Here is a 27201-nt window from a genome sequence, read left to right as displayed (position 1 = left end):
CAGCCAGAAATTGCTTGAATTCTGGAGGTGGAGGTTGCAGTGAACCAAGATCGTGCCACTGCACTCCAGCCTGGGCAACAGAGCGAAACTCTGTAACAACAACAACAACAACAAGAACTAATTCAGATTCTAAAACCAGTTGCTAAATGTTTCCTAATTTTTTGTTTTGTTTTGTTTTTTGTTTTTTTTGACAGAGTTTCAAAGTCTGTAACCCAGGCTGGAGTGCAGTGGCATGATCTTGTGATCTTGGCTCATTGCAACCTCCACTTCCTGTGTTCAAGCAATTCTCTTGCCTCAGCTTCCTGAGTAGCTGGGATTACAGGTGCTTGCCACCACACCCAGCTAATTTTTGTATTTTTAGTAGAGATGGGGTTTTGCCATGTTGGCCAGGATGGTCTTGAACTCCTGACCTCAGGTGATCCACCTGCTTTGGCCTCCCCAAGTGTTGGTTGGGATTACAGGCATGAGCCACCACTCCCAGCCATTTCAATTTTATGAAAAATTTCATACATAGAAAATGTCAGAAGATAGGTCAATGAAGACCTGTATTCCTGCCTGTAGACACCACAATTGTATGTTTTTGAGACAGAGTCTCACTCTGTCACCCAGGCTGGAGTGCAGTGGCGCGATCTCAGCTCACTGCAAGCTCCGCCTCCTGAGTTCACGCCATTCTCCTGCCTCAGCCTCCTGAGTAGCTGGGACTACAGCCGCCCGCCACCACGCTCAGCTAATTTTTTGTGTTTTTAGTAGAGACGGGGTTTCACCGTGTTAGCCAGGATGGTCTCGATCTCCTGACCTCGTGATCCGCCCGCCTTGGCCTCCCAAAGTGCTGGGATTACAGGCGTGAGCCACCGCGTCCGGCCAACGCCACAATTGTTAACAGTGTGCCATAGTTGCTTATCTGCATACACATATGTGCGTGTAATGATTTACTTTTTTGCAGAACGAATTACAGACATCATGACAGGTCATCTTTACCAAACAGTTCTGCAGTTATTTCTAAAAATAAAGAACATTTTTCTACTTCAGGGTATGGCAAACTATGGCCCTGGGCCAAATGCAGCCTCCCCGTTTTTTTTTTTTTTTTTTTGAGACAGAGTCTCACTCTGTCGCCCAGGCTGGAGTGCAGCGGCGCAGTCTCGGCTCACTGCAACCTCCGCCTCCTGGATTCAAGCAATTCTCCTGCCTCAGCCTCCTGAGTAGCTGGGATTACAGGCATGAGCCACCACGCCCGGCTAATTTTTGTATTTTTAGTAGAGACGGGGTTTCACCATGTTGGTCAGGCTGGTCTCAAACTCCTGACCTCGTGATCCACCCGCCTCAGCCTCCCAAAGTGCTGGGATTACAGGCGTGAGCCACCCTTGGTTTTAAAAATAAAGTTTCGGGCCGGGCGCTGTGGCTCACGCCTGTAATCCCAGCACTTTGGGAGGCCGAGACGGGCGGATCACGAGGTCAGGAGATCGAGACCATCCTGGCTAACACGGTGAAACCCCGTCTCCACTAAAAAATACAAAAAAATTAGCCGGGCGCGGCGGCAGGCGCCTGTAGTCCCAGCTACTCGGGAGGCTTAGGCAGGAGAATGGCGTGAACCCGGGAGGCGGAGCTTGCAGTGAGCCGAGATCGCGCCACTGCACTCCAGCCTGGGCGAAAGAGTGAGACTCCGCCTCAAAAAAAAAAAAATAAAAAATAAAAAAAAATAAAGTTTCGGCCGGGCGCGGTGGCTCACGCCTGTAATCCCAGCACTTTGGGAGGCTGAGGCGGGTGGATCACGAGGTCAGAAGATCGAGACCACGGTGAAACCCCGTCTCTACTAAAAATACAAAAAATTAGCCGGGCGTGGTGGCGGGCGCCTGTAGTCCCAGCTACTCCGGAGGCTGAGGCAGGAGAATGGCGTGAACCCGGGAGGCGGAGCTTGCAGTGAGCCGAGATCGCACCAGTGCACTCCAGCCTGGGCGACAGAGCGAGAGACTCCGTCTCAAAATAAATAAATAAATAAAGTTTCGAGCCGAGAGTGGTGGCGCCCGTGGTCCCAGCTCCTCGGGAGGCTGAGGCTGGGGGATCCCTGGAGCCCGCGAGGCATAGGCTGCAGTGAGCCAAGATCGCACGCCTTGCACTCCAGCCTGGGTAACAGAGCGAGACCCTGTCTCAGGAAAAAAATACAAGTGGGGTTATAAATAAAATGAGATTAAAAAACAACAGATCTTTGCCTCACAATCCCGACCAACCGCAGCTCCAGCGAGGCGCAGGCGCAGGCGCATGCGCGCGATCGATGGTTAGGCGCATGCGCGCGATCGATGGTTCCGCGCATGCGCACAGGCAGGGAGCGCGCGTCCCCTGCGTAGCCTTCGGCCTCCGGGAGCTGCAGTTGCGCGGATCGGCCACTGCGCGGCGGTGGCGTGCCCCTGGGCGGTGTCGCGGGCTGTGACGTCACGACACGCGCCGGGGCCAGGAGGAGGCGGGCGCAGGAGGCGCGTGCTCAGTGTGCTGCGTACCAGGCGACTCCGGGACAGGGGGTCTCGGCCGTCGGCGTCATGGTTTCGCGCGTGCAGCTCCCGCCTGAGATCCAGCTGGCTCAGCGCCTGGCGGGGAATGAGCAGGTGACCCGGGACCGGGCGGTGAGGAAGCTCCGGAAATACATCGTCGCCAGGACTCAGCGGGCCGCAGGTTGGCGGGGGTCTGGGCGGCTGGCGTCTCTGGGGCCGGCTGGGCTGGTGCGGGTGTGGGCGGCGGCGGCCGGAGCTGGGGGCCCTCCGAGCCCTGTGGAACCTCCACGTGGCCGGGCCGGGCAGGCGGGGTCCACGGGCCTGTTCCCGCTGTTCCCGGCCCACGGCCCCCGCCGCCGCTTTCCCTCGTGGTGCGGTGACTTCTGGTCCCTCTGCGAGAACGCTGCTCCCCAGCCCCCTAACCCCTTTCCTAGCTCGGACGTCCCCTCCCTGCAGTAGACCATGTACTCCTGCTGCCCTGCTGTCTGGGCACCCAGTATTTTTCCCTCATGGCAGCATTCCCACTGTTTGCAGTTTTCTGTTTGCGTTAATTATTGGATTGTTTTCCGATTTCCACTCGAGGGTACCTCTCTGAGGGCCGAGAATCTACTTCTTGTTCATGGTACCCGTTGGTTCTCCGAGCGTGGTCCACCATCAGCAGTAGCATCCCCTGGGCATTTGTGAGAAATACACGTTCTATCCGGGCGCAGTGGCCCAAGCCTGTAATCCCAGCTACTTGGGATGTCGATGTGGGAGGATCACAAAAGCCCGGGAGTCCAGCCTGGACAACATAGCAAGACTCCATTTCCATTGCAAAAGAAAAGAAAGAAATGCAAGTTCTAGGATCCCAGCCCTGCCAAATCAGGACTAGCATCTGATTTATGAAGCTGTTAAGTGATTCTGCTCCCCACACTCAGCCTGAGAACCACTCCTACAGGAAGAGGTTGCCAGACACATAGGACTTCAGTGAATGTCAACTAATGTTTTAAATTAAAAATTTTTTTTTTTATTTTTCTGAGTGAGACAGACCTCACTGTCATCCATGGTGGAGGAGTGCATTGGCACGATTACAGCTCACTGCAGCCTCTACCTCCCAGGCTCAAGTGAGCCTCCCATCTCAGCCTCTCCAATAGCTGGGACTACTGGCACCATGCCACCAGGCCAGCTAAGTTTTGTATTTTTTGTACAAATTGGGGTCTTCCTATGTTGCCCAGACTGGTCTTGAACTCCTGGCCTCAAGTGATCCTGCCTCAGCACTTATTTCCAAAGTGCTGAGAGTACAGGCATGAGCCACCGCACCTGGCCTGAGTAATTTCTGTTTCTCTCGTAGTCTGAATGCCTGAGTTCACTTTATTCTTTTAGTATTTGAGATATATAATAGAAAAGTGCAGAAGCCCTCAGTATAATGCTGGATGAATTATCACCAACAGATTAACCTTGTGGCCACTGTCCAGCTTAGGAAACGGTCAAGGTTTGCAATTTTGAATTTCCAAAATGGAGTATGGTGCCTGATACCTTGTAGATTCTCAGTCAGTTTTACTGTGTGCATGAAGTGGCGGTTACCTGGAGGAGCTGCATAGCCACAGGTGCGGCAGGTTCTGGGTTAGAAGGATTGTTTGAAGGGGAGGGCCAGATTCTGCCCCCCAGTTGCCTTTACTGTAAGTGGGACTTTGGTCTCATTCAGGCAGTTACGTTTCTGTGACTTCCTTTCTGGCACTCGAAGGTGTGGGGTTCATTTGGTCCAAATGTTGCTGTTTTGATGCAGGTGGTTTTACGCACGACGAGCTGCTGAAGGTGTGGAAAGGACTGTTTTATTGCATGTGGATGCAGGACAAGCCACTCCTCCAGGTGAGTGGGGGGGGCAGCAGAGAAGGTACAGAAGCAGCGGGGGAGGATGGATGGGCATCTGGTTGACCCAGTTTTTTGTTTTTTTAAGTCGGAGTTTTGTTCTTGTTGCCCAGGCTGGAGTGCAGTGGCGCAATCTCGGCTCACTGCAACCTCCGCCTTCTGGTTTTAAGCCATTCTCCTGCCTCAGCCTCCCGAGTAGCTGGGAGTACAGGTACCTGCCACCATGCTGGGCTAATTTTTTGTATTTTTAGTAGAGACGGAGTTTCATCATGTTGGTCAGGCTGGTCTTGAACTCCTGACTTCATGATCGCCCGCCTCGGCCTCCCAAAGTGCTGGGATTACAGGCGTGAGCCACCGCGCCCGGCCTGGTCGACCCAGTTTTGATATGGCCAGAGACTGTGGGGAGGTCTTATAGCCTTGACGCTTGGTTCTGCATGGCTGGTGGGCCTGGGCCTTTGTTAGGTGAGTCTTTCACTTGCTGAGATGTTGATGTGATTGACTGAGCTGTGCACTGCAGCAGCACTGGCGTGGGTGAAAACTGGGTTTTGTGTTTGTCCTGGGTTGCAAACAAGTGCAGAAATAGTGGAAACCAAGGGGCAAATTCAAGTCTCCTGAGACAAAGACTTCTCCTGCTAGCCTTTTTCAAACATTGTTTCTCAAATTGTGAATTTTGTGCTCTCCTTCAAAATCTCCTGGGTGGTGAGGGTACTTAGTTAAATTCAGGTTCCTGGGCCATATTCCATGCCCACTGAATTATCAAGGGGAGGCTATGAAATGTCCCTTAGCAAGTACCCTGGGCGATGCCTGGTGCGGTGATGCAGGCAGATAGTGAGTGATCTATGGGGTCTCGCAGCCTTCCTCCTCCTGATGGTTAGGGGGCTGTGAGTCCCAAGGCTCCCTTCCGCTCTCCCACGTCCCTCCTTTAACCATGACTCTGTGGCTTAGGGCACAGCCCCTGTCAGGAGGGCAGTGCCTGCTGTGGTTGTGTGAGAGGCTGTTGACCCCAGCTGTAGAGGGGTCTTTTGGAGCAGGGGTGAAACCTCCAGTCCACTGAGCTGAGACCCCTGGAAGCCAACTCTCTGTGATGAGTAAGTGAGTGAGTGGGTGAGTGGGTGGCTGTGTGTGTGTCATTGTGAGAGCCTGGTGCTTCAGGGGCTGAGGGTGTTTTTGTTGTTTCCTACACAGGAAGAATTAGGAAGGACCATTTCCCAGCTCGTTCATGCTTTTCAGACCACGGAGGCGCGTGAGTATGCTCTGCCATAGTTGGGTACATTTGTAGATGTCAGAACCTCTGAGCATCAGAGCCACCAGGCCCAGGAGGTTTGTGTTCTCGAATCCAGAGTAAGGAATGCCTAAGGGCAAGAGAGCGCCAGCTGGTGTCTGTGGGTGCTTAGCATGTGTGAAATGCTTGTGTAAGTATTCAACGTGGATTAGCTCATTTACCCAAAACACTCATTTCGAGTCTAATGGGCTAATATCTTACACTTTAAAAATAAAGTGAAAAGCCAGGATAATGTCACCAAGAGATTTGACTGAATTCCGCCTGATGGTCCTGAGGTTCCTGCAGTTGACTTTTCTAACTCCTCTGTTCTTTGGTGACCGGAGTTGAGAAGTTCTTATCCTGCCTGTCTGTGGGACTCACTTGAGGAGCCTCTAAAAATCCTGATGTCCAGATCCTGGTCCAGCGAAACCCAGTTCTGGGGGTAGGGCCTGGGCATCAGCACTTTTATCTGTAACTATGTAAAGAAAGGGTTCCTCCATGTTCTCACCTCACTTCCCAGAGTGGCTTCGTGCTCCTCAGTGGTTCTCTTCTGGCTTATTCCTCCTTCAGAGCGCCTGTTCCTTCAGGCCTTCTGGCAGACCATGAATCGCGAGTGGACGGGCATCGACAGGCTGCGCCTGGATAAGTTCTACATGGTGAGGCAGCCACCAGGGTGCCGGCGGGCTGGGGCAGCGCGGGTCTCAGTGCCCGGCTGAGCAGAGACAGGCGGCGCCTGGGCAGGGAGGCGACCTGAGGCAGTGCGACCCCGAAGCCAGGGGTGGGAGGTGGAGCCGAGACTCTGGGCGGTTCCTGACCAGGGCTCTGCAGCATTGTCCAGTCTCTGAGGGTCATTGAATGGGCAAGGAATTCTACGCTTAAAACACCACACAGACTTTTGGTTCAGAGAAGGAAAGTGACGATTGCTCTCCTGGTGAGAGTCGATGGTGACACCGTTGTTACGTTGTCAAAGAGGCAGAGTGAGTCTGGAGGTGCAGCGGAGGAGCTGCGGTCACGCCCTAGCCTGAGCCCTGGAGTGCTTAGCCTGCGAGGCTGGGATGGATGGTCACAGTGCGGGACTTCCTTTCCCTCCTCCCTCATTGTATCCCCATTCAGGGTACAGGGGAGACTGTACCCTGAGAATACAGGGGAACACTGGGGTTTAGAGGTGCAGCGTGTTGCTGCCTGGACCTGCTTCCCTCCTTCCCTCTTGTGGAACCGTGAGGTCTCGTTACTAAGGTGGTGGTCATTGTAACCTTAGAGCAGGCCTGAGATACAGGGACATTGTCACTGTGTAGGAGTCGGTCACCCAATGGGGACACCGACAGGGGCCGTGTCCGAGCCTCACTGAAGACAGGTGTTGATCTGCCACTCTGGCTTCAGTGTCCAGCGCAGATTCGGGCCAGGATTGTGCAGACAGCGTATACACCAGTGATTCTAGAAGTGGAGACCAGGGCGGGAAAGGCCTGGAGCTCAAGAAGGAAGGAGGCTCCGGGGCCGGCCGGGGCCCGGCCGTGCACTCAGACAGAGTGCAGACTCTTAGGGACAATGGGGCTCTGCAGGGAGGCCACCCTGCTGTTTTGCTGAGATGCAGCTCCTGGGTCCTTGGATGGATGCATTCTGCTGCTTTCCATGGCTTGTTTCCGGGTGCCCCTTGTGTGGCTGAGTCCGGCAGCACAGCCTTGCGTCAGGGCCGGCCTCAGTGGCACTGCAGGGTGGCATGGGGGATAGGCCTCCCGTGTCCGCGAGAACAGTGTCCGGGCTGCTGGGCTGTGCTCGTCATCGGGGCTTCTGGGGGTCCGCGTGTCCTCTGCTGCTATTGACTGCAGCTCAGACCCCACTCTGGGCGTGTGGGCATGCTGGGTCAGTAGCCTAAAGGGGGGGACAACTGCAGAAGGGTGTTGAGCCCCATGGAGGGAAGTGGCATTGTGGGGCACATCTGGAGCTTGATTCACGGGTAAGACTTGGCGGGAGGGCCTTTGCTGTGTAGCGGACCGCAGAGGAAGTGAGCTACCTTCTCCCCGTTGGGGAGAGCTTGGTGAGGACCAGCTGTGTTTCAGACCCGGTTTTGCGGAGGGCTCCACCGCCCACGGGGGTAGCCGTGCCTGTTTCCTGGTTCTCCCTTACGAATCGGTCTGTTCCGTTTCAGCCCCGGTTTATGAACGGGACTCATAGGACTGTCCCCTATTCCCCGCCGCCCCCCATGCACCTGCTTCCTGTCAGTTGGGGCCTTGGAGCCGGGGAGAGGGCGCGTTCTCAGCCCAGGGTTCTGAGGGCTTGGTGGTGTGTCCTCCAGCGTCTGTCTGTCAGCAGCTCTGGGGGCCGGCAGAGGTGACCACGGCCATGGCTTTATCCCGCAGCGGATTGTGGTACATGGGGAAGGGTGGTCTGGTGAAGCAGGGCTGGGCTTCTGCTAACATGAACCTCCTTCTGTGTCAAAGCTCATGCGGATGGTCCTGAACGAGTCCTTGAAGGTTCTGAAGATGCGAGGCTGGGAAGAAAGGTGGGTGCGCGGCAGGCCTGCTCTGGGGGAATGCTGTTCTCGGGGACCGCAGTCACGTGTTTGTCGTTTGATTCTTTGTCATAAGGAGATGTCAGCCTTTATATTAACACGTGCCCCCAATCATGCTTAGAGAGAAGATATTTTTTAAAGTAAAAATCAGTCTGTGTGTTTGTGGAAATGATGCCATTTATCCTCAGGCTTGGAGGCCAGTTCTCACTGGGAGTCAGGAGGGAGTTTTTTAATGAAAGGGTGTCCAGCCGAGGAGCTGCTTATAAAAACACAGTGTGTTCCGCTCCGTTAGCAATGCTTTTTGTTTTTTTGAAATAGGTCTCACTGTTGCCTAGGCTGGAGTGCAGTGGCTGGAGTGCAGTGGCGTGATCTTGGCTCAACTACAGCCTTGACCTCCTTGGCTCAAGTGATCCTCCTGCCTCAGCCGCCCAACTGGCTGGGACTGCAGATGTGCACCACCAGGCCCACGTAATTTTTGTATCTTTTCTTGGTAGAGACGAGTTCTATCCTATTGCCCATACTGGTCTCAAACTCTTGGGCTCAAACAATCTGACTGCCTAGGCCTCCCAAAGTTGTAAGCAATGTTAATTGTTCCTAATTCTAAAAATATGTAAATTGGCTGGGCGTGGTGGCTCACGTCTGTAATCCCAGCACTTTGGGAGGCCGAGGCGGGCAGATCACTAGGTCAAGAGATCGAGACCATCCTGGCCACTATGGTGAAACCCTGTCTCTACTAAAAATACCAAAATTAGATAAATGCATAAAAAAGAATTAGCAGGCTGGTTATGGTGGGGCAAGGGGATCTCTTGAGCCCAGGAGTTTGAGGCTGCAGTGATCCGTGACTGAGCCACTGCACTCTAGCCTAGGTGATAAAGTGAGATTCTGTTTTTTGTTTTTTGTTTTTTTTTTTAAGAATCAGCAGGAATTGCACTGTGGCTGCTGAGTTTCTCCAGGTTTGAGTTGCATGGGTGATTTTGCATTTAGGGCAGCGGTGCCTCTGGTTTGGAGGGATTTTCATTCTTGAGTTCCCTGGCAGGGCTCTGATGCCAGGAGCCTCATTCATTCTAGGCCTTAGCATTGTGGATTACCCCATAGGGGTCTTATGGCTTAAGCTGAATTAAATGTTAAAGGGATGATTTTACTTTTGTTAACTTTTTTTGGCTTATTATTACAAGAGTACTTTTCCTCCCTGTAACTGAGAATTCAGTACAGGAATCATGTGGAAGACCTTGGTGCCTTCCCCCAATGCCTGGGGTCCCAGTGCTGACAGTGGGGTCCGCTCTTCCCGCCCTCTTGGATCTCCTGCAGGCGTAACCAGGCTGTCGTTAATATCCATGGCATTGCCACTGGCCTGGGAAGTCGGTCCCTCGCATCTGTGTGTCTTCCTCCTGGTCTCAGCACCTGTTCTTGCCTCTGTCTCCTTTTTCCTGAGCCGTGGAGAGCATCACTTTTCCTTTCCATCACGAGTGCTTCTCCAGCCTTGCTATGGAGCTTCCTAAGGATCACACAGTTTACAGATCTGAGTTAGGCAGCTGTGTTATTAAGCACCCCAGGAGGTCCAGATGCATGTAGATGCTACGGATTATTCTCTGGGGCTGTCTAGTCTTCAGATCCAGGGCCTGTGATGCCATCAAACCCACCTGCCACGGAGAACTCTGGTGGACGTCACAGATGGAATGCGCCGTGTGGCAGGGCCCGAGAAGCCAGCAGGTGGCTCATGGTCCTCGGCCCCTTTCTGGGCCTCCACCTTCCTTTCTCTGCCTGTGCCGTCCTGATGTGTCTTCCCCAGCGGTACCCAGTGGAGACAGTGGAGAGGAACACCAGGCAGGGTGTCTCGTCTCAGCCAAGCCTTTCTCTCTGCTAGCAATCTTGACAGAGGGAAGGCCTGTCTGAATGTTTACACACGCTGCATTTTGTAGCTGACATTCAAACTCAGGCCATATGTTCTGGTGCTGGTGCTGGTCACATAACTCCCTAATTGCCAGACTGCTTTGCGCTGGAGGAGACCCAGGATCGTTGATATCATCTGCGCGGACATGAAGGCTGGCATGTTTGCAGACAGTGGCGCCTGCCCGCACTTAGGTTCCCATCAGAGCGTGGAACTGTGGGAGAGTGGGGGCACGGCTGTCTTGGGGCTTGTCGAGGCTGCCTGTCGTATTCGCTTTTTCTTTCCTCAGACAGATCGAGGAGCTGCTAGAGCTGCTGATGACCGAGATCCTGCACCCCAGCAGCCAGGCCCCCCACGGGGTGAAGAGCCACTTCATCGAGATCTTCCTGGAGGAGCTGACCAAAGTGGGCGCCGAGGAGGTGAGGCTGGGCCCCGACGGGGCGGTGGAGCTGGGCTTTTGTGGAGGAGGAACTGAACTCCCTCTGGCTTTCCCCATAGCTTACGGCAGACCAGAACCTGAAGTTCATCGACCCCTTCTGCAGAATTGCTGCCCGGACCAAGGAGTAAGTGGTGGGTGGCCTGGTCGGGCCCGACTCCTTCACTGAGTTCTTCCATGGGGCTGCTGTTGTGGGGGTGCTGCTCCCTCGAGGGATGAATCTGTCTCAGAGTGGCCGCTGGCCGTGCGGAGGGGGAGAGGTTGCAGGGGAGTCGGCGGCTTCCGCTTGGGAATCCAGCATGACGGGCCTGCTCGCCGGCCTCTGCTCTGCCCCTCAGTTCCTTGGTTTTGAACAACATCACTCGAGGCATCTTTGAGACGATTGTGGAGCAGGCCCCCCTTGCCATTGAAGACCTCCTGAATGAACTAGACACACAGGATGAGGAGGTGGCGTCGGACAGTGATGAGTCCTCTGAGGGCGGTGAGCGCGGAGATGCGCTGTCCCAGAAGAGGTCTGAGAAGCCGCCTGCAGGTGGGGGTCACAGCGCACCCGGCTCCTCCTCGGGGCCTGTCCTGGGCTGAGCCAGTGCAGTCTCCTGCTGGGTTACTCCTGCCACCTCCTGCCTGGTCCCCTTGTCTCTGCCCCTCCCTGCAGTCCATCCTCAGCATAGAAGCCAGAGTGACTTCTGTGGGCGCCAAGCACACGTCGCTTCCCCTCAAACCCCCAGCCTCTGGTGTGCTCCATGCCCTCTCCGGACCCCTGGACTCCTCGGTCTAACCCTGCCTCTGGCCCAGTTGGCCCCCTGGACTTGTTCTTGCCTTGGTGCCGAGTCTCCCTGTCCCTCCCACCGTCTGTCTCCCCGTCACTCTCTGGAGCTGCACTCTTTCAGCCTCCTGGCCTCTCCCAGCCCCCCACGCAGTCTTCCCCATAGCGTCACTGTGGCACGGGATGTGAATCACTTGCTCCTCATGTTCCTTGTTCCTGGCCCGTCTCCACAGAGGACAGCAAGCTGTGTCCATACTGACCGTGACTGGGTTCAGGCCTGAGACCTCAGGGCAGCTGACTGCTCTGTGTGCAGTGTGTGTGAGGGGCAGGTCTACTCACCCACCCCTCACTGCCTGCCAGAGGCCTCTGGGGGCAGCCGTGGGGTCCAGCCTGGCCCATTTTTTGGTTCGAGGCTGCACTCATTGTCCGAGCCTGCTGGGTGGTCTGAGCTCTAAGTGTGGCATCCTGGTGCTGTGGAGGGCGTGTCTTTGACCATGCTCAGGACCCCAGTGTGCCCCAACTCAGTGCTGTGGCCACTGTGCCCCTTGGCTTCCTAATCAGAAGACCCCCTCCCCGCCGCCCCCAGCACTTGGCCCGGCCACCCTGTATGCTTCTCCCTGGTCTCTGCCTTGCCCTTCTCTCTCAGTAGCCGAGGCTCCTGGCAGGTCCGCCAGTGCCTGCTGCTGGCCCCTGGCTGCCACCTCCAGAGCAGACCTTTGTCACATGCTGCCCGCCAGAAGAAACCTTTCTTATGCAGACAGTGCCATCAAAGCCCCAAATGCCCAGCCTAGCTCGAGTGCCCGACCGAAACATCAGCTCCCACAGCTTCTGGACCAGGCCACCCTGAGGCTGGACTGAGCTGCCCCTCCTCACTTCCAGAACTTTTGACACGGCCTTTGTTGCCCAAAATGCCAGCTTGTAGTCAGCCACTCAGGGCTGTATAGGCACCTGTGACCTGGGACGTCTTTTTTCCTTTCCAGGCCCGAGGTGGCACCTCTCATCCTGTCCATACGAGATTAGAGGTCACTTGGCACTTAGTATCTGCCTTGAGCTGCGGGCTTTCCTGCCTGTGCCCATGTTCTGACCAGGGTGCAGGGTGGGCTCTCCGTTCCCGGGCGTTTCCCACCTGTGCCCGTGCTCCGACCAGGGAGCACAGAGCGGGCTCTCCGTTCCTGGGTGTTTCTCGCGTGTGCCCAGGCTCTGACCAGGGTGCACGGAGCAGGCTCTCCGTTCCTGGGTGTTTCTCGCATGTGCCCAGGCTCTGACCAGGGTGCACGGAGCAGGCTCTCCGTTCCTGGGTGTTTCTCGCATGTGCCCAGGCTCTGACCAGGGTGCACGGAGCGGGCTCTCCATTCCTGGGTGTTTTCTGCCTGTGCCCAGGCTCTGACCAGGGTGCATGGAGCGGGCTCTCCGTTCCTGGGTGTTTTCTGCCTGTGCCCATGCTCTGACCAGGGTGCACGGAGCGGGCTCTCCGTTCCTGGGTGTTTTCTGCCTGTGCCCGTGCTCTGACGAGGGTGCACAGAGCGGGCTCTCCGTTCCTGGGTGTTTGGGGCCGGCACATGTTGGGCACAGGTAGGGTTCACGGGGTCCCTTTTGTTCCAGGCTCCGTCTGCAGGGCTGAACCTGAGGCTGATGAGGAGCAGGCAGGTGATAACAGGGACAGTGGCGGCCCTGTCCTCCAGGTGGGTGCCCTGGGCTCATGGCTGCGCCCTCAGCCTTTGCCCTCCTGTGCTGCCGCTTGCTCTGGAAGAGGAGGGGGGCATTAGGAGGGAGGATGGCAGCCGTCGGCATGGAGAGTTAACCTGGACGGGGGTTAGCTTTGAATGAGGGATGGGTGCCCCAACCCTGCCTGCCTGTAGGTGAGTGGGGTCATTGAGAGTGGGGCTGGGGCCTGGGAGGGTGGGCTCAGGGAGAACTGCATTATCCAGGGCTGGCCGCACCTCACGCTGTCCTCTTGCCTCACACATGGGCAGCCCCCCAGATTTCCTGCAGCCCCCTCGTTGGGGTGCTGGTCTGGAATGAGATGGCGTGTGCCAAGCGGCTGGCCTGTGGGTCCCAGCGAGGAGTCCACTCAGCCAGTGGGGTCTGACTTCAGGCAAATTGGAAACTTAAATGTTTTAAGTTTTAAATATGATTATCTGCAGACTGAATAAAATTTGGCTGTGTTGGGTTAAAATTGATCAAATTAACTTATTTTCTTTGTGCTTGTCTGTGTGTGGCTCCTAGAGTTGTAAAGCTGCAGGCAGGGTGCTGGCGGGCTTGTGCCCCGCAGTGTGCATCTTGCAGAGTGTGCCCCGCAGTGTGCGTCTTGCAGAGTGTGCCCCGCAGTGTGCGTCTTGCAGAGTGTGCCCCGCAGTGTGCATCCTGCAGAGTGTGCCCCGCAGTGTGCGTCTTGCAGAGTGTGCCCCGCAGTGTGCGTCTTGCAGAGTGTGCCCCGCAGTGTGCATCCTGCAGAGTGTGCCCCGCAGTGTGCGTCTTGCAGAGTGTGCCCCGCAGTGTGCGTCTTGCAGAGTGTGCCCCGCAGTGTGCATCTTGCAGTGTGCCCCACAGTGTGCATCCTGCAGTGTGCCCCGCAGTGTGCGTCTTGCAGAATGTGCCCTGCAGTGTGCGTCTTGCAGAGTGTGCCCCGCAGTGTGCGTCTTGCAGAGTGTGCCCCGCAGTGTGCGTCTTGCAGAGTGTGCCCCGCAGTGCTTGCCCCACAGTGCGCCCGCAGCATGTGTGGTGTCCGCTGTGCTGTAGAGTTGGCGGAGCTGCAGGACCCTCAGTGAGGGTGGGCTGTGTTCTCGTGAGCCGAGTGGAGAACCTGCAAGTGGGGACCAATGCTATCTGGGTCTCAGGGGTTCCATGTTCTCGGAGACTGCAGAGCGTGACTGACCTTGCCTCTGTGACGTCTCTCTTTTGAAACAGTTTGACTACGAGGCAGTTGCTAACAGACTGTTTGAAATGGCCAGCCGCCAGAGCACCCCTTCTCAGAACAGAAAGCGTCTCTACAAAGTGATCCGGAAGTGAGTGTCTGAGGGCGCTGCATCCTCCCTGCTGCCCTTGGGGTTGCCCTTTCCTCCTCAGATCTGGGTGCCTTCGCCTTTTCTTGGGCCCTTCCGCAGCCCCCAGGGCGATTCCCACTAGGACCCTGAGACCCCTCCACAGCCCCTGGGGTTCCCCTGGCTAGGACCCTGTAGCCCCTCTAGCTGGAGCTTCCTCCTGTGGAAGCCGCAGCCATGGTAAGTGGGTATCTGTCTTACTCTTTCAGGCTGCAGGACCTGGCAGGAGGTGAGGACCGGCCGGGCACTGGCCGTGGCACCACCTTGGAGGTGGAGCTCCATCCTCGTGGAAGTGGATTGGTTCCAGGGGTCTCATAGCACGTGGGGTCTCTTTGCAGAGAGGCCTGGTGGTGGTTCTGGGGGACAGGGAGGCAGGGCGCAGAGTTCCACAGCTCTCGTTTTTGTGGTTTTTGCTGAGTGGTTCTCAGACTTGAGTGTCCGTTGGAGTCCCCCAGAGCCTGAGAGACGGGGTGCTGGCCTCAGGGGCTCCCAAGCACTGGCTGCGGTGCTGCTGCTGGTCTGTTGTGCAGCACACGTCTGTTCTTGGCAGCGTGTGGCGGATGGAACTGGCATAGGTTATTGGAAGGATGGTTTCCTAGTGGGGGTTGATGGTTAGAGACATAAGCGTTTCCCCCGGTGTTTCCTTATGAAAAGTTTCAGACCTGCAGCTCAGTTGGAAGGATTTTATAGTGGATGTCTGCATGTCCCCGCCGGCGTCCAGCATCAGAACTTCCTGTCCTTGTGTTAAGCTCTTCTATCCCAGCATCACACCCCCTGCATCCACCAGCGGCGCGTCTTGAGCTGTAGTCCAGGATTTGGTTTTTTTTATTTTTTATTTTTTGAGGCGGTGTCTCGCTCTGTTGCCCGGGATACAGTGCAGTGGTGTGATTACAGCTCACTGCAGCCTCGATCTCCTGGTCTCAAGAGATCCTTCAACCTCAGCCTCCCAGTCGCTGGGACCACAGGCGCACACCACCACGCCAGCTAATTGTTTTATTTTTTGTAGAGACAGGGTTTCGCTCTGTTGCCAGGCTAGTAGTCTGGGGCTTTTAGGGCAGCGTGCGTCAGTGAGGTGCATGAGGATTGTGTGCATCTGGTAGGTTTTGATGCAGAAAGTTGCCTTGTGCCGCCAGCATGGGCATTTTAGGCCGTAGATTTTGGTGTACAGGTTGAGCGTCTCTAATCTGAAACCCCAAATCCAAAATGCCGCCAAGTCCAAAGCTGAGTGCTGACAGGAAGCTCCAGGGAAATGCTCGTTGGAACGTTTTGTGTTTGGGATTTTCAGATTAGGGATGTTGAACTGGTGAATATGATGCAGACGTTCCAAAACAATCTGACATTCAAAGCACTGCTGGTCCCAAGCGTTTGGGTTCATGCATGCACTACCTGTGTCCTGGACGCTCCAGGAACTGGCTTTTCCAGATGGGCTTGGGTCTGAGCTGGTTCGTGTCAACTGTGGCGGGTACTGAACACGCTGCTCCTGGTCATTACAGCAGGGCACTTTCTCACACACGTTGTCGGGAGGTGGTGCTGGCTGGGGCCTACTGGAAGCAGCGAGCCTCAAACCATAAGCCCCCAGCCCCCGAGAGCCCCCTGACTTCTGCCCTGGTTCTCAGGCATTTTCCCTGAGGACGAGATCCCAGAGAAGGCCTGCAGGCGTCTGCTTGAAGGGAGGCGGCAGAAGAAGACGAAGAAGCAGAAGCGTCTGCTCAGGTTGCAGCGGGAGAGAGGTAGGACTAGGGGGTGTGTTAGTCATGGAGCCGGCGTCCTCACCTGCTTGCTTGTCCCCGGGATGGGGGTCACCTGCAGTCTCTCCCCCTGAAGCACGAGTGCCGAGTCCCCCGTCCTGGGTGCCTGCTATCCACGCATCCCAGAAGTGCCCTGTCCTTGGCATCCCTCCTGTAGGCCTCTCCCCGCCTCCCCTACCCGCCTTCCTTGTCTGCAGCTCCCCCCAGCTGTGTGCGCTGCCCTCCCTCCCGGTCTGGAGACGATCCTCCTGGCTGGGCTGCCTCCTTCCGCGCCTCCGTCTTAGATCCAAGCCCCGTCCGCTCCTCTCCTGCACCCTCCAGAGATTCCTGAGTCTCTCCACTTCTTCCCTCCACTTCTTCTCTCTACTTCCGTCCTTGATTTCAGGGGCCGTCTTCCGTGTCGGGCCTCTGGCCACACGAGTGTGGTTGGCATGTGGTGCCCTCACCAGGGGCAACCCTGGGTCCGCAGCAGACCACTCAGGGCCTGGAGCTGCCTAGCTGCAGTGAAGGGGGTTGAGCACAGTGCTGGGCAGGGCACGGGCCCATGGCAAGAGTGGGGTGCATAGGAGGCAGACAGTGGCTTTGCCCCACACTGGGAAGCCTTCCCTGTTACTCTCTCCGTGCTAAACTGGCCCCAGGGTCTAGGGATTCACCCCTTCCCTTGCCCAGAGCTCCGTACCATTGAAGCCGTCCATCTCATTTCCCACGGGGCAGTGGCCTCCTCTGCAGCCGGCCCTTGGCTGTGTGAACACTGTCGGCCTGGCGTTCAGGACCTGGCACTGCCCGGCATACTCTTCTTCCACCTCCCCTTCTGCCTTGAGCCCAGTCCTGCCCACTCCTCTGTGCCTTTGCTCCTGGCTCTCATGACCCTGTCCTCATGCTGGTCCTTCCAAGGTCAGCCCTCGCCGGGGTCCTGAGCCGTGTGGATGGAGCTTGGCGCCCACACTGGACACAGGATGCGTCTGGCTGGCTGTTGTGGCCGTGTTGTCCTCCCAGGTCCGTGGTGCTGGCATCCTCAGCCCGAGTGGGAGTAAGTGGCAGGAGCCCATGTTGGCGTTCTCTGGCTCATGGGGTGTTGCTGTTTTGTCAGGGAAAGGTGAGAAGGAGCCCCCGAGCCCAGGCGTGGAGAGGAAGAGGAGCAGGAGGAAGGGTGTGGGGGCTGACCCCGAGGTGCGAGCAGAGGCTGGTGAGCAGCCAGGCACAGCTGAGCGGGCCTTGCTCCGAGATCAGCCCAGGGGCCGTGGCCAGAGAGGGGCTCGCCAGAGAAGGAGGACACCTCGGCCCCTGGCCAGTGCCCGAGCAAAGGTGGCCAATGTCCAGGAGCCGGAGAAGAAGAAGAAACGCAGGGAGTGACGTGGCCGGGCCCAGGACAGGCAGGGAGGGAGGCCAGTCCGTGCTTGCACCGAGGGATGAGGCTGACCGGGCTGTTCTGTAGACTCAGGACCATGGTTCCAGAACTCCTCTGCCAGGTGGGAGAGAAGGGCAGCACTGGAGAGATTGGCCCGTCATTGGGGGCTAGCGTCCCAGGAACCAGACCTTTCCCCAGAGCCTCCGCCTGTGGCTGTGATGACCTTGGACCAGAAGGTCAAACTCTGAAGACTGAAACTCCACCTGCAGCAAGACTGGCCGCCCCCGCTGTGGGGGGTTCAGAAAATAAAATGCTGCATGGCCTTTGCCAGGGAAGTGTCGCTTCGGGTGTGTCCTATGGACGTGTGGGAGGTGGCAGGCGCCAGCCTCTGAGCAGTGTGGTGGTTTCTATTCATGTTTGTGGAAAGATCTTGGAAGACATTGCTCCTTTCACAGAGCCGCCCAGGTGTTAACAGGGCTGTCTGGACGGGGCTCTTTTGCTTCCCCCTCAGTCTGGGCTCTGGAGTCGTGCAGTGAATTCAGCTCCCATAAGGCCCAGATTGTCTGGGGTGAGCGTGTGTGTGGTGGGAAGACCTGGCTTCCGCGAGGCCATTGTCCCTGGAGGCAGGAGTGCCCCGCCATCCTCGGTACCCGCGGGTCTGCAGGCTGCACACCTCCTCCCCTCAGCCAGGTCACACTCAGCATCCTCCCTGCCCCCCTCCCCTTCACGCCTGCTGGAGCCTGTGAGGGAGGTAGCAGGTCCCCACTTTGGTGTTGGAGATCTGACAGTAGCCCAGGGCTTTCCACCTGCATGGAACAAGGGTCTATCTGCCGCCAGCGCTATGGCCACAGCCTGCATAGGTGACAAAGGGGCCACTGTGTTGGGTTTTGCCCACATCTTCTGTTCCATGGGTGCCCAGCCAGCCAGGCCGTGTGGGATCCAGCAAGAGGCCAGGGCTTGGAGTGGGCCTGGGACCAGGAAGGACCTCTAGGCTGTGGCTGGCATTGTGCAGACCCTGGACTGCATCCGGTTCCCCAAAGCCCTGCTGCATTCGAGTATCCCCCAACCCCGGGCAGGTGGTACCTGGGTGACACCTCCTTCAGTCCCACTCAGCTGGGCGGCCGGGGAAGGCCAGGGTCCCTGTTCTAGGGGTTAGGGTTCATTCTCCAAAGGAACTTAAAAAGACAAGCGTGGCCAGGCACAGTGGCGCACACCTGTAATCCCAGCACTTTGGGAGGCTGAGGTGGCCGGATCACCTGAGGTCGGGAGTTTGAGACCAGACTGACCAACATGGAGAAACCCCATCTCTACTAAAAATACAATATTAGCCAGGCGTGGTGGCGCACGCCTATAATCCCAGCTACTTGGGAGGCTGAGGCAAGAGAATTGCTTGAACCTGGGAGGCAGAGGTTGTGGTGAGCCAAGATTGTGCCACTGCACTCCAGCCTGGGCAACGAGGGTGAAACTGTTTCAAAAAAAAAAAAAAAAAAGACAAGCGTGTCCAACATAAACTGCCGGCGGCAAGCGTCAGGTCTGGGCAGTGTCCTCTGGGCCTGGTCAGTGTTCCCCTGGGCCTGGCCTCTTCACCCCCAGCAGGGCCTGTTGGGAGGAGCCCCTGCGGTTGGAGGCCTTTGGAAGGGAACGGGGTGCATAATAACGCTTTCTTGTTTTTGAAGTTTCTTTGGTCAAAAGCTAAGGAAACAACCACGCTAACAGAAGTTTCTGGAAAGAAGCAAATTAGTCATGCCGAATTGCAGTTGTGAAACCAGAAGCCACAGTGACTTTGGACCTTCTTTGACACGTGTGTTCACAGGGAGGGGTGTTTTGTGGCTGCGCCGGCACCGTCACGCTCTGGCTGTTCCCAGGTCATGCTGGGTACACATTTCCCCGTCTTCAGAATCGTTTTAAATAAGCGCATTGTGCATTGTGCTTACGACATGAATTACTGAATTCCTCTCCTATTGCTAGTCTCTCTTACTTTATTTTTTATTTTTTTATTTTTGAGACCGAGTTGTTTTATTTCCCCATGTGAATGGTAATTCCAGCTGCTCAGGAGGCCAAGGTGGGAGAAGCGCCTGAGCCCAGGAGAGAATCCTTGAGAGGTAATTCACATAAGAGTACAGTTCACCCAACTGAAGTGTATAATTTGAGTTTTTAGCATATTCAGAGTTGTACAGCCATCACCACAGTCAACTTTAGACCATTTTCAGCCCAAAAGAAACTGGGTATGCCTTAGCCATCACCCCTGTCTCCCCGCCACCCACACGGATCCTCCCGGCCTCAGGTTCCGGGCCATGTCTGTTCTGGCCATGTGTTACGCGATCATGCAGCACGTGGCCTTTTGCGTCTGGCTGTTTTCACGCAGCACCGTGGTTCCAGGGCTCATCCACACCGTGGATTCTTTCCTTCTTATGGCTGAGTGACATCCCATGGTACAGAGTGCATTGCATCTGCCCGTTTGTCCATTGATGGACATTTGAGGTGTTCCTGCCTTTGGCCGTCTTGAGTCACGCTGCTGCATAAGGATGAGTTTTCAGGGGAGGGATGCTTTCATTCCTCTGGGGCAGATGCCTAGGAGTTATGGCTGGGTTTTGTGCTCACCGTGTCTAGTCGGTTGAAGAACTACTTTCCAGACTTTTCTACAAGTGGCTGCATGCGTTGAGTTGAGCCTCGGGGATGGGCCCTTGTCTGGGTGTTCTGCTATGGCCAGGCTGATGGGATCCCAGGAGGTGACTCTTCTCAGGACATTTGGCCCAGCCACTCTGACTTTGTGACCAGGACAGGAAGCACCTGTGGTTCCACTCGCCTGCCTGTGGAGTGGGAATAACAGCACAGGGCTGGGATGAGGATGATGTTGCTTTTTCCTGGAAAAACAATCTCTCAACCTTACAGAAACATTGCAGACACAGAGAGCATTTCTCCCCCGAGCCTTCTGAGAGTATTTCCTGACTTGGTGCCCCAGCACCCTGGATACTTTGTGGTGCATTTCCTCCTACAGAGACATTCCCTTAGCCACAGCACAGCGGTCACATAGGGAGCTAGAGCTGGGTGTGGTGGCACATGTGTGTAGTCCCAGCTACCCTGGAGGCCAAGGCGGGAGGATCGCTTGGACCCACGAATTTTGAGTGAGCTTGGGCAACATCAAGACCCTGTCTCAAACCAGGAAAAATCAGGGGATTAGCGTGGGCACCTCACTGTGTCCAACCCTCGAACCCTCAGTCCTTAGTTGTCTCAGTGAAGTCATTTACAGCCCCAGGGCCCTGTTCAGATTCTCCCATTTCTCTGAAGAGTTCTAGCTCCTGTGAGGGGAGGGTGGTGTTTAGAAGCCGATCTGGCTGGGCCCTTGCTATTCCGATCTCACTGTTCACAGGCGTTCTCAGCTGGCAGAGCTGGGGCAGTGTGTGCACAGCGCATGCCTGTTCTCTACCTGTCCCTCCAGCCCACCCGCCAGCCACCCTCCATCTGTCTAGATTAAGGTCTCCAGAAAAAACAGAATCAATGAATGGGGTGTGTGTCTGTCCACTCCAGCTGTGAGAACAAAACAGTAGAGACTGGGCAGCTTAGGCCTGGGAAGGTGAGTTTCTGTTCTGGAGGATTCTGAGGAAGTGTCGGCAGGGTTACTTTTCCTGGGCCCCCTCCTTGGGTTATCTTAATCAACGGCCACCTTCTCACGTGTCCTGACCTTTTTTTTTTGGAGAAAAAGTCTCGCTCTGTCGCCCAGGCTGGAGTGCAGTGGCACCATCTCAGCTCACCGCAACCTCCGCCTCCCAGGTTCAAGCGATTCTCCTGCCTCAGCCCCTGAGTACCTGGGATTACAGGCGTGTGCCACCATGCCCGGCTAATTTTTGTATTTTTAGTAGAGATGGGGTTTCACCATGTTGATCAGGCTGGTCTTGAACTCCGGACCTCATGATCCTCCTGCCTCAGCCTCCCAAAGTGCTGGGATTACAGGCGTGAGCCACTGCGCCCGGCCGTCCTGACCTCTCTTACAAGGATGTCAGGAAGGTTGGACTAGGGCCCAGCCCTGTGATCTAATTTAACCCTAGTGACCTCCTTAGAGGCCCCATCTCCAGTCACACTGGGAGTTAGGGCTTCAACATGTGCTTGTCAGGGGACACAGTCCTGTCCATAGCAGGCGTGTGTGTGTGGTGGTGGTGGCGGAGGGGAGAGTGCCCTGTTCATTGTGAGGCATCGGCTCACAGGACTGGGGCTGGCAGTTGGGAGTTCTGCAGGGCAGGCGGCTGGCTGGAGACCCCGGAAGGTCCTCAGGGGAGGGGACCCCGGTCTTTTAAGGCCTTGGCCAGGCAGACTGGATGAGGCCCCCTCTGCGGAGGTCCACCTGCTTTCCTCAGTCCACCAATTCAAATCAGCCTCATCCTGGAAACACCCTCAGGAACATCGGGGCACTCCACCCGAAGCTGGGTACCGGGGTCCGCTGCAGCATTGGCTGCTCACTGTCTTAACTGCTGCCTGTGCCTGCCCTACTCGTGTTAGGAGTTGACCTCCAGGAGAGGCGGTGCCTCCAGCTGTGACGACACCCGGGGTGTATTCTGGGGTTTCCCTTGTGTTTGAACCTCCCTTTCCCAAAGGACCTCTGGCTTCCATTACCCCCGATACTCATTCCATGTAGAACCGAGGCTGGGCGTGGGTGCTGCGCCCCTTCCCGCATGGGTGCCCTCCTCACCTTTGGCTCTGTCACCCCCGCGGGAACCCTCCTGTCTGGTCACCTGCTTTCACACCCGGCCGCACCACCCCCTGCAGGGCCCCTGGTTCCTGTAGGGCTCTGACACCAGGACACCCGCTCTTCACCCAGCCTGGGCCGCTGTGGCCCCCCGCCCCCATGATGCAGCTCTGCCCTTGTTGGCCCTGTCTGAGGCTCCCGAGGGAGCTTGAGGGAGCTTGGGGGTGCCTGGTGAGCGGGGGTCTCCTGGATGCTCCTCTTCTAAGCTCAGAGGCTGACCTGGCAAGTGGCAGCGCCTCACCTCCCCATTTGGAGCCCACAAGGAGGAAGAAAAGAATCTTCTTGACTCACCCATCACGGAGACCCACGGCCATCCCGAGAGGTGCGGCCACGTGAGCAACAACACTCCACGCTGGGTGTGGGCGAGGGTCTTCCAGGGACCCTAAGCCTTTTTAAAGAACAACTTCAAGACGTAATTCATGCAGTGTTCAGTTCCCCGTCGTGGGTGCACAATCGGGCGGCTGTGCACTGCAGCACAGTTCATTTTAGAGCATCTCAGCGCCCCAGAAAGCAAGTCCCTACGCAGGGCCCCCTTTACCTGGAGGTGACTCTGGGGAGGGGCCTGTGGACCCACAGGGTGGTGAGGCGAGCGTGTGCATGTACAGCTTCCTCCAGCAGCCAAACGGTCTAGAACAAACATGCTGTGTCCTCGCTGACTTCAGAGCTTCAGTAGCAACCCACGCCACAGCTTCACAGTTGACACTTGTCACAGGCTCTGCTCGGAGGTGACATTCTGGGGACTGAGCAGCAGCTCAGGAGTTACAGACTTAGAGGGGCCGCCTCCGAGCCCCCCCGCTTTTCCTCCTTGCCTAGGTACCAGTAGATGGAGACCCCAGCTGCAGTCCTGCCAGCCCACAGCGGCTCACGTGCCAAAGGCTCTTCCCTGCAGGCGCTCAGCCAGCCTGGGTCGCCAGAGGTGCCCATTTTCCTGCCTGGCATGGCTGAGCAGAACCAAGAAACAGCCTTGAACCCCAAGACCTCTCCCTCAGCCAGAATGTTCTCTGCGTGAGCTTCTCATGCTCAAATATGATCGTGACCTATAACTTCTCCCAGTAGGCCCTGCGGGAAGTAGAGGCATTGCACGGGCGAGGGAGGTAAGCAGGGAGCAGCCCCTGGCGAGGGTAGGCCCTGCAGCTGCGGCAGGGGTGAGGGGAGGGGCTGAGAGGTGGACGGCAAGTCAGGCAGCGCCCTGGGTGTTGTAGGGCAGTTCATGCAGGGGTGTGACCTGGCCAGGCAATTTTGGACCCACTTCCTGGCCGTGGGATCGAGGGTGGGACAGTTCTGCCAGCAGCCCCGGGGTTGGAACATTGACCCAAGTCTCACAGAACTTCCACTGTTGCATATACTGCCTTATGAAGACAGACCGGTAATGGGGACTGTTCCCCCTCATTAGCCCAGAAGTTCCCCCAAAGGGCACAAGACCCCACCTGGTGACTGTTGAGGCCTGGACGGTGGTGGTGGATGAAGAAGAGGCCTGGTTTGCAGTGTGTGTGGTGCTGTGGCCCACCAGGAGGAGGGCCCAGGAGTGGGCATCCATGTGCCCAGCCCCCAGCCCGTGTGGTAAGGAGCCGGCCCCACAGCCACAGCCTGGAGTCTGAAAGGGAACATCTCCATCTCTGATGGGAACCTTTTCCCCAAATGGACTCTTCTGCCGTGAAGAGAATGGCCAGCGCCGCGGTGAGCTGCCCAGAGATGATCCCTCCAGGCATCACTTACCTGTGCACAGGGCTGGTGTTATTTCCTGAGCCAGATTCAGCCGGAAGGAGCTGCAGCAGACTGCCTCGGAGTCCTTCCGCAGGGGCCATCTCCCCAGCGCACAGCCTCTCCCCTGTGTGGCCTCTCCCCCATGTGACCTCTCCCCACTGCGGCGTCTCCCCCTTGTGACCTCTCCCCTCCGTGGCCTCCCCTCGCGTGGCCTCTCCCCCATGTGACCTCCCCTCGCGTGGCCTCTCCCCAATGTGAACTCTCCCCTGCGTGTCCTCCCCCATGTGACCTCTCCCCTGCATGGCCTCTCCCCAGCGTGGCCTCTCCCCTGTGTGGCATCACCCATGGGTTCTCATTGCATGGAGCCCTGGCCCCTTACTGTGGATGAGGAGTAGGGAGAGGATTGGCCGTTGGGTTCTGGGTTCCGTAGTCCAGAGAGGGCAGTCTGGCCCTCTCTGTGCCTCCCCCAGGGATGTTGCTGGCCCTTTGTCCCCCTCTGTCATGTCCCCTGTCACCTGCCCTCTAGGACCTGCATGGCTGCAGTCCCACTAGCTGCCTCTTGGGGGTGCCCACGGCCCTGGAATGGGCTTGGGGGAGAATACGCCGCCCGGAGCCTCTCCAACCCTTTGCTCCAGGCCACTTGCTCCACCCCTTCTTGCTGCCCCGTGTGACCCAGGATCCCTTTGGGCGAGGGCCTCGTTCTCTCCCTGAGTGGAGCCTCCGCAGGTGCTTCACGAAGGCTGGCACCCACCTCTACCTGTGTGCCATGGCCTGGGATGGACCCTGCAGCTGTGGCCCTCCTGGCACTATCCTTACCCTGTGCCCCGGTGGGTGTGCAGTGGGGACAGGCACCCTGGGGTCCTTGGAGGCTCAGCCTCCTCAGCCCTCACCCCCGAGACCCCATTGTGGCGCCTGTGTCCACTCAGGGCTCATCCCAAGCCTGGCCAGAGGTGGGGAGGGGACAGAGGGGGCCACATAGGAGCCTCTACCAGCCCCTTTCTTACCACGGGGTGGGGGCACTTCCTTCCCACAGGGTCTCAGGCTTGTGGGCTCCGCCCAGCTGCCCAGACCCCACAGGGCACTTCTGACCCTTCTCTTTGGGGTCTGCTCTGGGGGGCTCCAGGCCACTCGCTCCACCCCGTCCCTCTCCTGGAGCCTCCCAGCACCTCAATTCCGACTGTGGGGAAAACAGAACCCTAGGAAGAAACCTCATGGCTATGGGCAGGGGAGGGCGGCCGGGAGCCCCAGCTGCCCCACAGGGCCATTGAGTGAAGGCAGAGCCTGGGAGGGAAGTCAGACCCGTGCATGGGTCCCGTCCTGTTGGTGTCGGCGTCGCTGAGTGAGCAGCCATCTGCCGCCCCCTGGAAAGAGACCTGGAGAAGCAGCTTCAAGCCTTGGAGCCCCGCCTAGCTGCTAGCAGCCCCTAGGTCATGGTGTGAAGGGGAAGGGCGGGGGCTTGAGGAGGAAAGTGAGAGGATTGTGCCTGGGGGCCCCTGGAGGGCCAGTCTGGAGGCGCGTTGGGGCGAGGCGGTGCTGGCCGTGCCCCTGTCTGAGATGGGCAGAGGGAAGGCGCCCAGGGCTCAGCCCGGGGTCCCCAGGCCAGTCCTGCACTGCTCTGGGGTTCGGTTTCCTCACCTGCACAAAGGGCGGGTCCTGTGCTCTCTGGAGGCCACACGGGGTCTCCCTGAGGCACTGAGTCTGGCTTGTTTCTGGAAACTGAGGCACAGGAGGACGTTGATAACCGCCTCCCTCTGTCCTCTTTCCCAGGGGTGCAGCTCGTCTGTCCCCATGGTTTCAGATTTGCCCAGCATGTTGCAATGACTACCTGGCACTCAGTTTGCCCAGTGCCGCCTGGCCCTGCAGCCTTTCCCAGGCCTCGCAAGGGTGGCACAGATGGGGAAACTCCATCTGCAGGGGCGTCACCCCCGAAGGATGTGTCCGCCACACTCCCTTGACAGTCACGTGGGTCCCGGGAGGGTGCGTGTGACTCTTCCCAGGGTTGCAGCGTTGGGGCGTTGCGCCAGCCTGGCCCCATGGGTGCGGAGTGCTGTGGACCCCTTGGCCCTCCCGACCTCGTTTCCCTTTGATGTAGAAGTCTGCATGGCATGAATTCCAGTGACAACGGCCCGGGCCAGGCTCCGTGCACCCCTGGTACCGCTGTCCAGGGCTGGTCTCTGCAGTCACCCTCCTTCCTTCCTGGTGGCTCCTCCCTCCCTCCTTTGTTCTTCTTTCTTTTCCTGCCTAAATGTTTATCCAGTCCCTCCTGCATTAAATATCCGTGCTGTGCAACAAATTACCTTGAACTTGGTGACTTCACCACCACTGCATGTCAGCGCCCAGCCGTAGACGAGGGTTTGGGTGGCATGGCCGGGCCTGCCCAGGGCTCCCAGGCTGAAGTGGGTGCTGAAGCTGCCAGGCACTGGAAGCTGGGCCTCTCCCACACTCCCTGGCTGTTGGGAGGGTGCATTCTTTTTAATTCCGTGTCTTCTAGAGGATGCACTCTTGGCTGTAGGCCTCCTGTTTCTCTCACGGGCTACTCCTGGGGTTCCCTCAGATCCTGGAGGTGCCCACAGCCCCCTTCCCCGAGGCTCCCCCACCCCCACACTTTGCTTCTTCAGTGCCAGCAGGAGAAGTTCTCCCTCATCAGCTTCCTCGGAGAAGGGCTCACCTGGTCAGATCAGGCCCCGCACTTGGGCGGGCACAGCAGGGCACACTCTGTGATGCACCCAGAACCTGCCCCTGCAGCCCCTGAGTCCTGGCCACTGTCCCCAGCCCTACGCCCCTCTCAGAGCTTGACCCAGGGGCAGCACAGTGGGCAGCTCCTTCTCTCTCCTGTCCCTGGAAAACTCTGCTCTGGGTGGTTTGGCGGAGAATGAGAGGATTCGAAAACGCTGGTACGTGGCAGGGGCTGGCAGATTCCAAAAGTGGCCCCAGACTCCCTGGACTGCCAGACCATCCATCTGGTGCCACAGTAACTGATCCCCATGGCCAGGGCATTGGGGAGCCAGGCAGGGGCAGGGGAGGGGTGTTCCGGGTCCTCCCTCCTTGCCTTGACCTACATCCCAGGTGACCCAGCAAGGCCCAGGCCGCCGCCCCGCCTGCCCCGCCTGCCCCGCCTCACAGTCAGGCTTCCATGTTCATCCTCATCCCCAGCAGCCCCTGGGTCCCCCTGTCACCCTCAGGGCACTTGAGGGCACGGTCAGGCCAGACCAAGTGTGGGGCCTGGCCTGGAGCAGGTGGGTGCCAGGGAATGAGTATAGGGCTTATGGTGCCATTGCCTGTCTGCTGCCTGGTCTGTCCGAGGGCCAGTGGCCCTGTCCCTAGGCTGTGGGGTACAGGTCCCATTCCCCGGGGGAGTGAAGGGCTCAGGCAGCAGGCAGCCCTGTCCCCTCCCCTAGGGTGTGCCTGGGTGACTCCTGGGCTGGCCG

The 27201-nt window shown here is 57.5% G+C and overlaps 2 protein-coding genes across 3 annotated transcripts; one reads left to right on the top strand and one right to left on the bottom strand.

The window, feature by feature from the left end:
* Positions 1-1801: 1801 nt before the first annotated feature.
* RRP1 (ribosomal RNA processing 1) lies at positions 1802-17663 on the top strand. 2 transcript variants are annotated; one of them, XM_063640531.1, is made up of 13 exons: positions 1802-2664; positions 4249-4331; positions 5517-5574; positions 6163-6248; positions 8031-8092; positions 10279-10408; positions 10488-10552; positions 10764-10957; positions 12794-12873; positions 14099-14196; positions 14442-14461; positions 15849-15962; positions 16875-16976. In XM_063640531.1, the coding sequence occupies exons 1-13, from the start codon at positions 2532-2534 to the stop codon at positions 16895-16897; spliced, it is 1146 nt and encodes a 381-aa protein (XP_063496601.1). In that variant the 5' UTR covers positions 1802-2531; the 3' UTR covers positions 16898-16976. The 2 variants fall into 2 exon arrangements, with proteins under 2 accessions (XP_063496601.1, XP_055135826.1); XM_055279851.2 differs by lacking the exon at positions 16875-16976 and adding an exon at positions 17071-17663 and having other exon boundaries at positions 1804-2664.
* Positions 17664-24605: 6942 nt separating this feature from the next.
* Positions 24606-25880, bottom strand: LOC129483058 (uncharacterized protein FLJ46757-like). Its single transcript, XM_055279854.2, is given in 2 exon segments — positions 24606-25317; positions 25320-25880. Coding segments are annotated over 2 exon segments (909 nt in total). The 3' UTR covers positions 24606-24969.
* Between the last annotated feature and the right edge of the window lie 1321 nt (positions 25881-27201).

Source organism: Symphalangus syndactylus, chromosome 5 (genome assembly GCF_028878055.3).
Source record: "Symphalangus syndactylus isolate Jambi chromosome 5, NHGRI_mSymSyn1-v2.1_pri, whole genome shotgun sequence".
NCBI lineage: Eukaryota > Metazoa > Chordata > Mammalia > Primates > Hylobatidae > Symphalangus > Symphalangus syndactylus.
The sequence above is the reverse complement of the archived record's forward strand: the minus strand, read 5'-3'. Positions and strand labels throughout refer to the sequence as shown.

Bases quoted from the DNA above. Each gene is read 5' to 3' on its own strand.
- RRP1 (XM_055279851.2), top strand. From the start codon at position 2,532: ATGGTTTCGCGCGTGCAGCTCCCGCCTGAGATCCAGCTGGCTCAGCGC. The intron at 10,553-10,763 runs GTAAGTGGTGGG...TCTGCCCCTCAG, and splicing joins ATTGCTGCCCGGACCAAGGA to TTCCTTGGTTTTGAACAACA. The intron at 15,963-17,070 runs GTAGGACTAGGG...CTGTTTTGTCAG, and splicing joins CAGGTTGCAGCGGGAGAGAG to GGAAAGGTGAGAAGGAGCCC.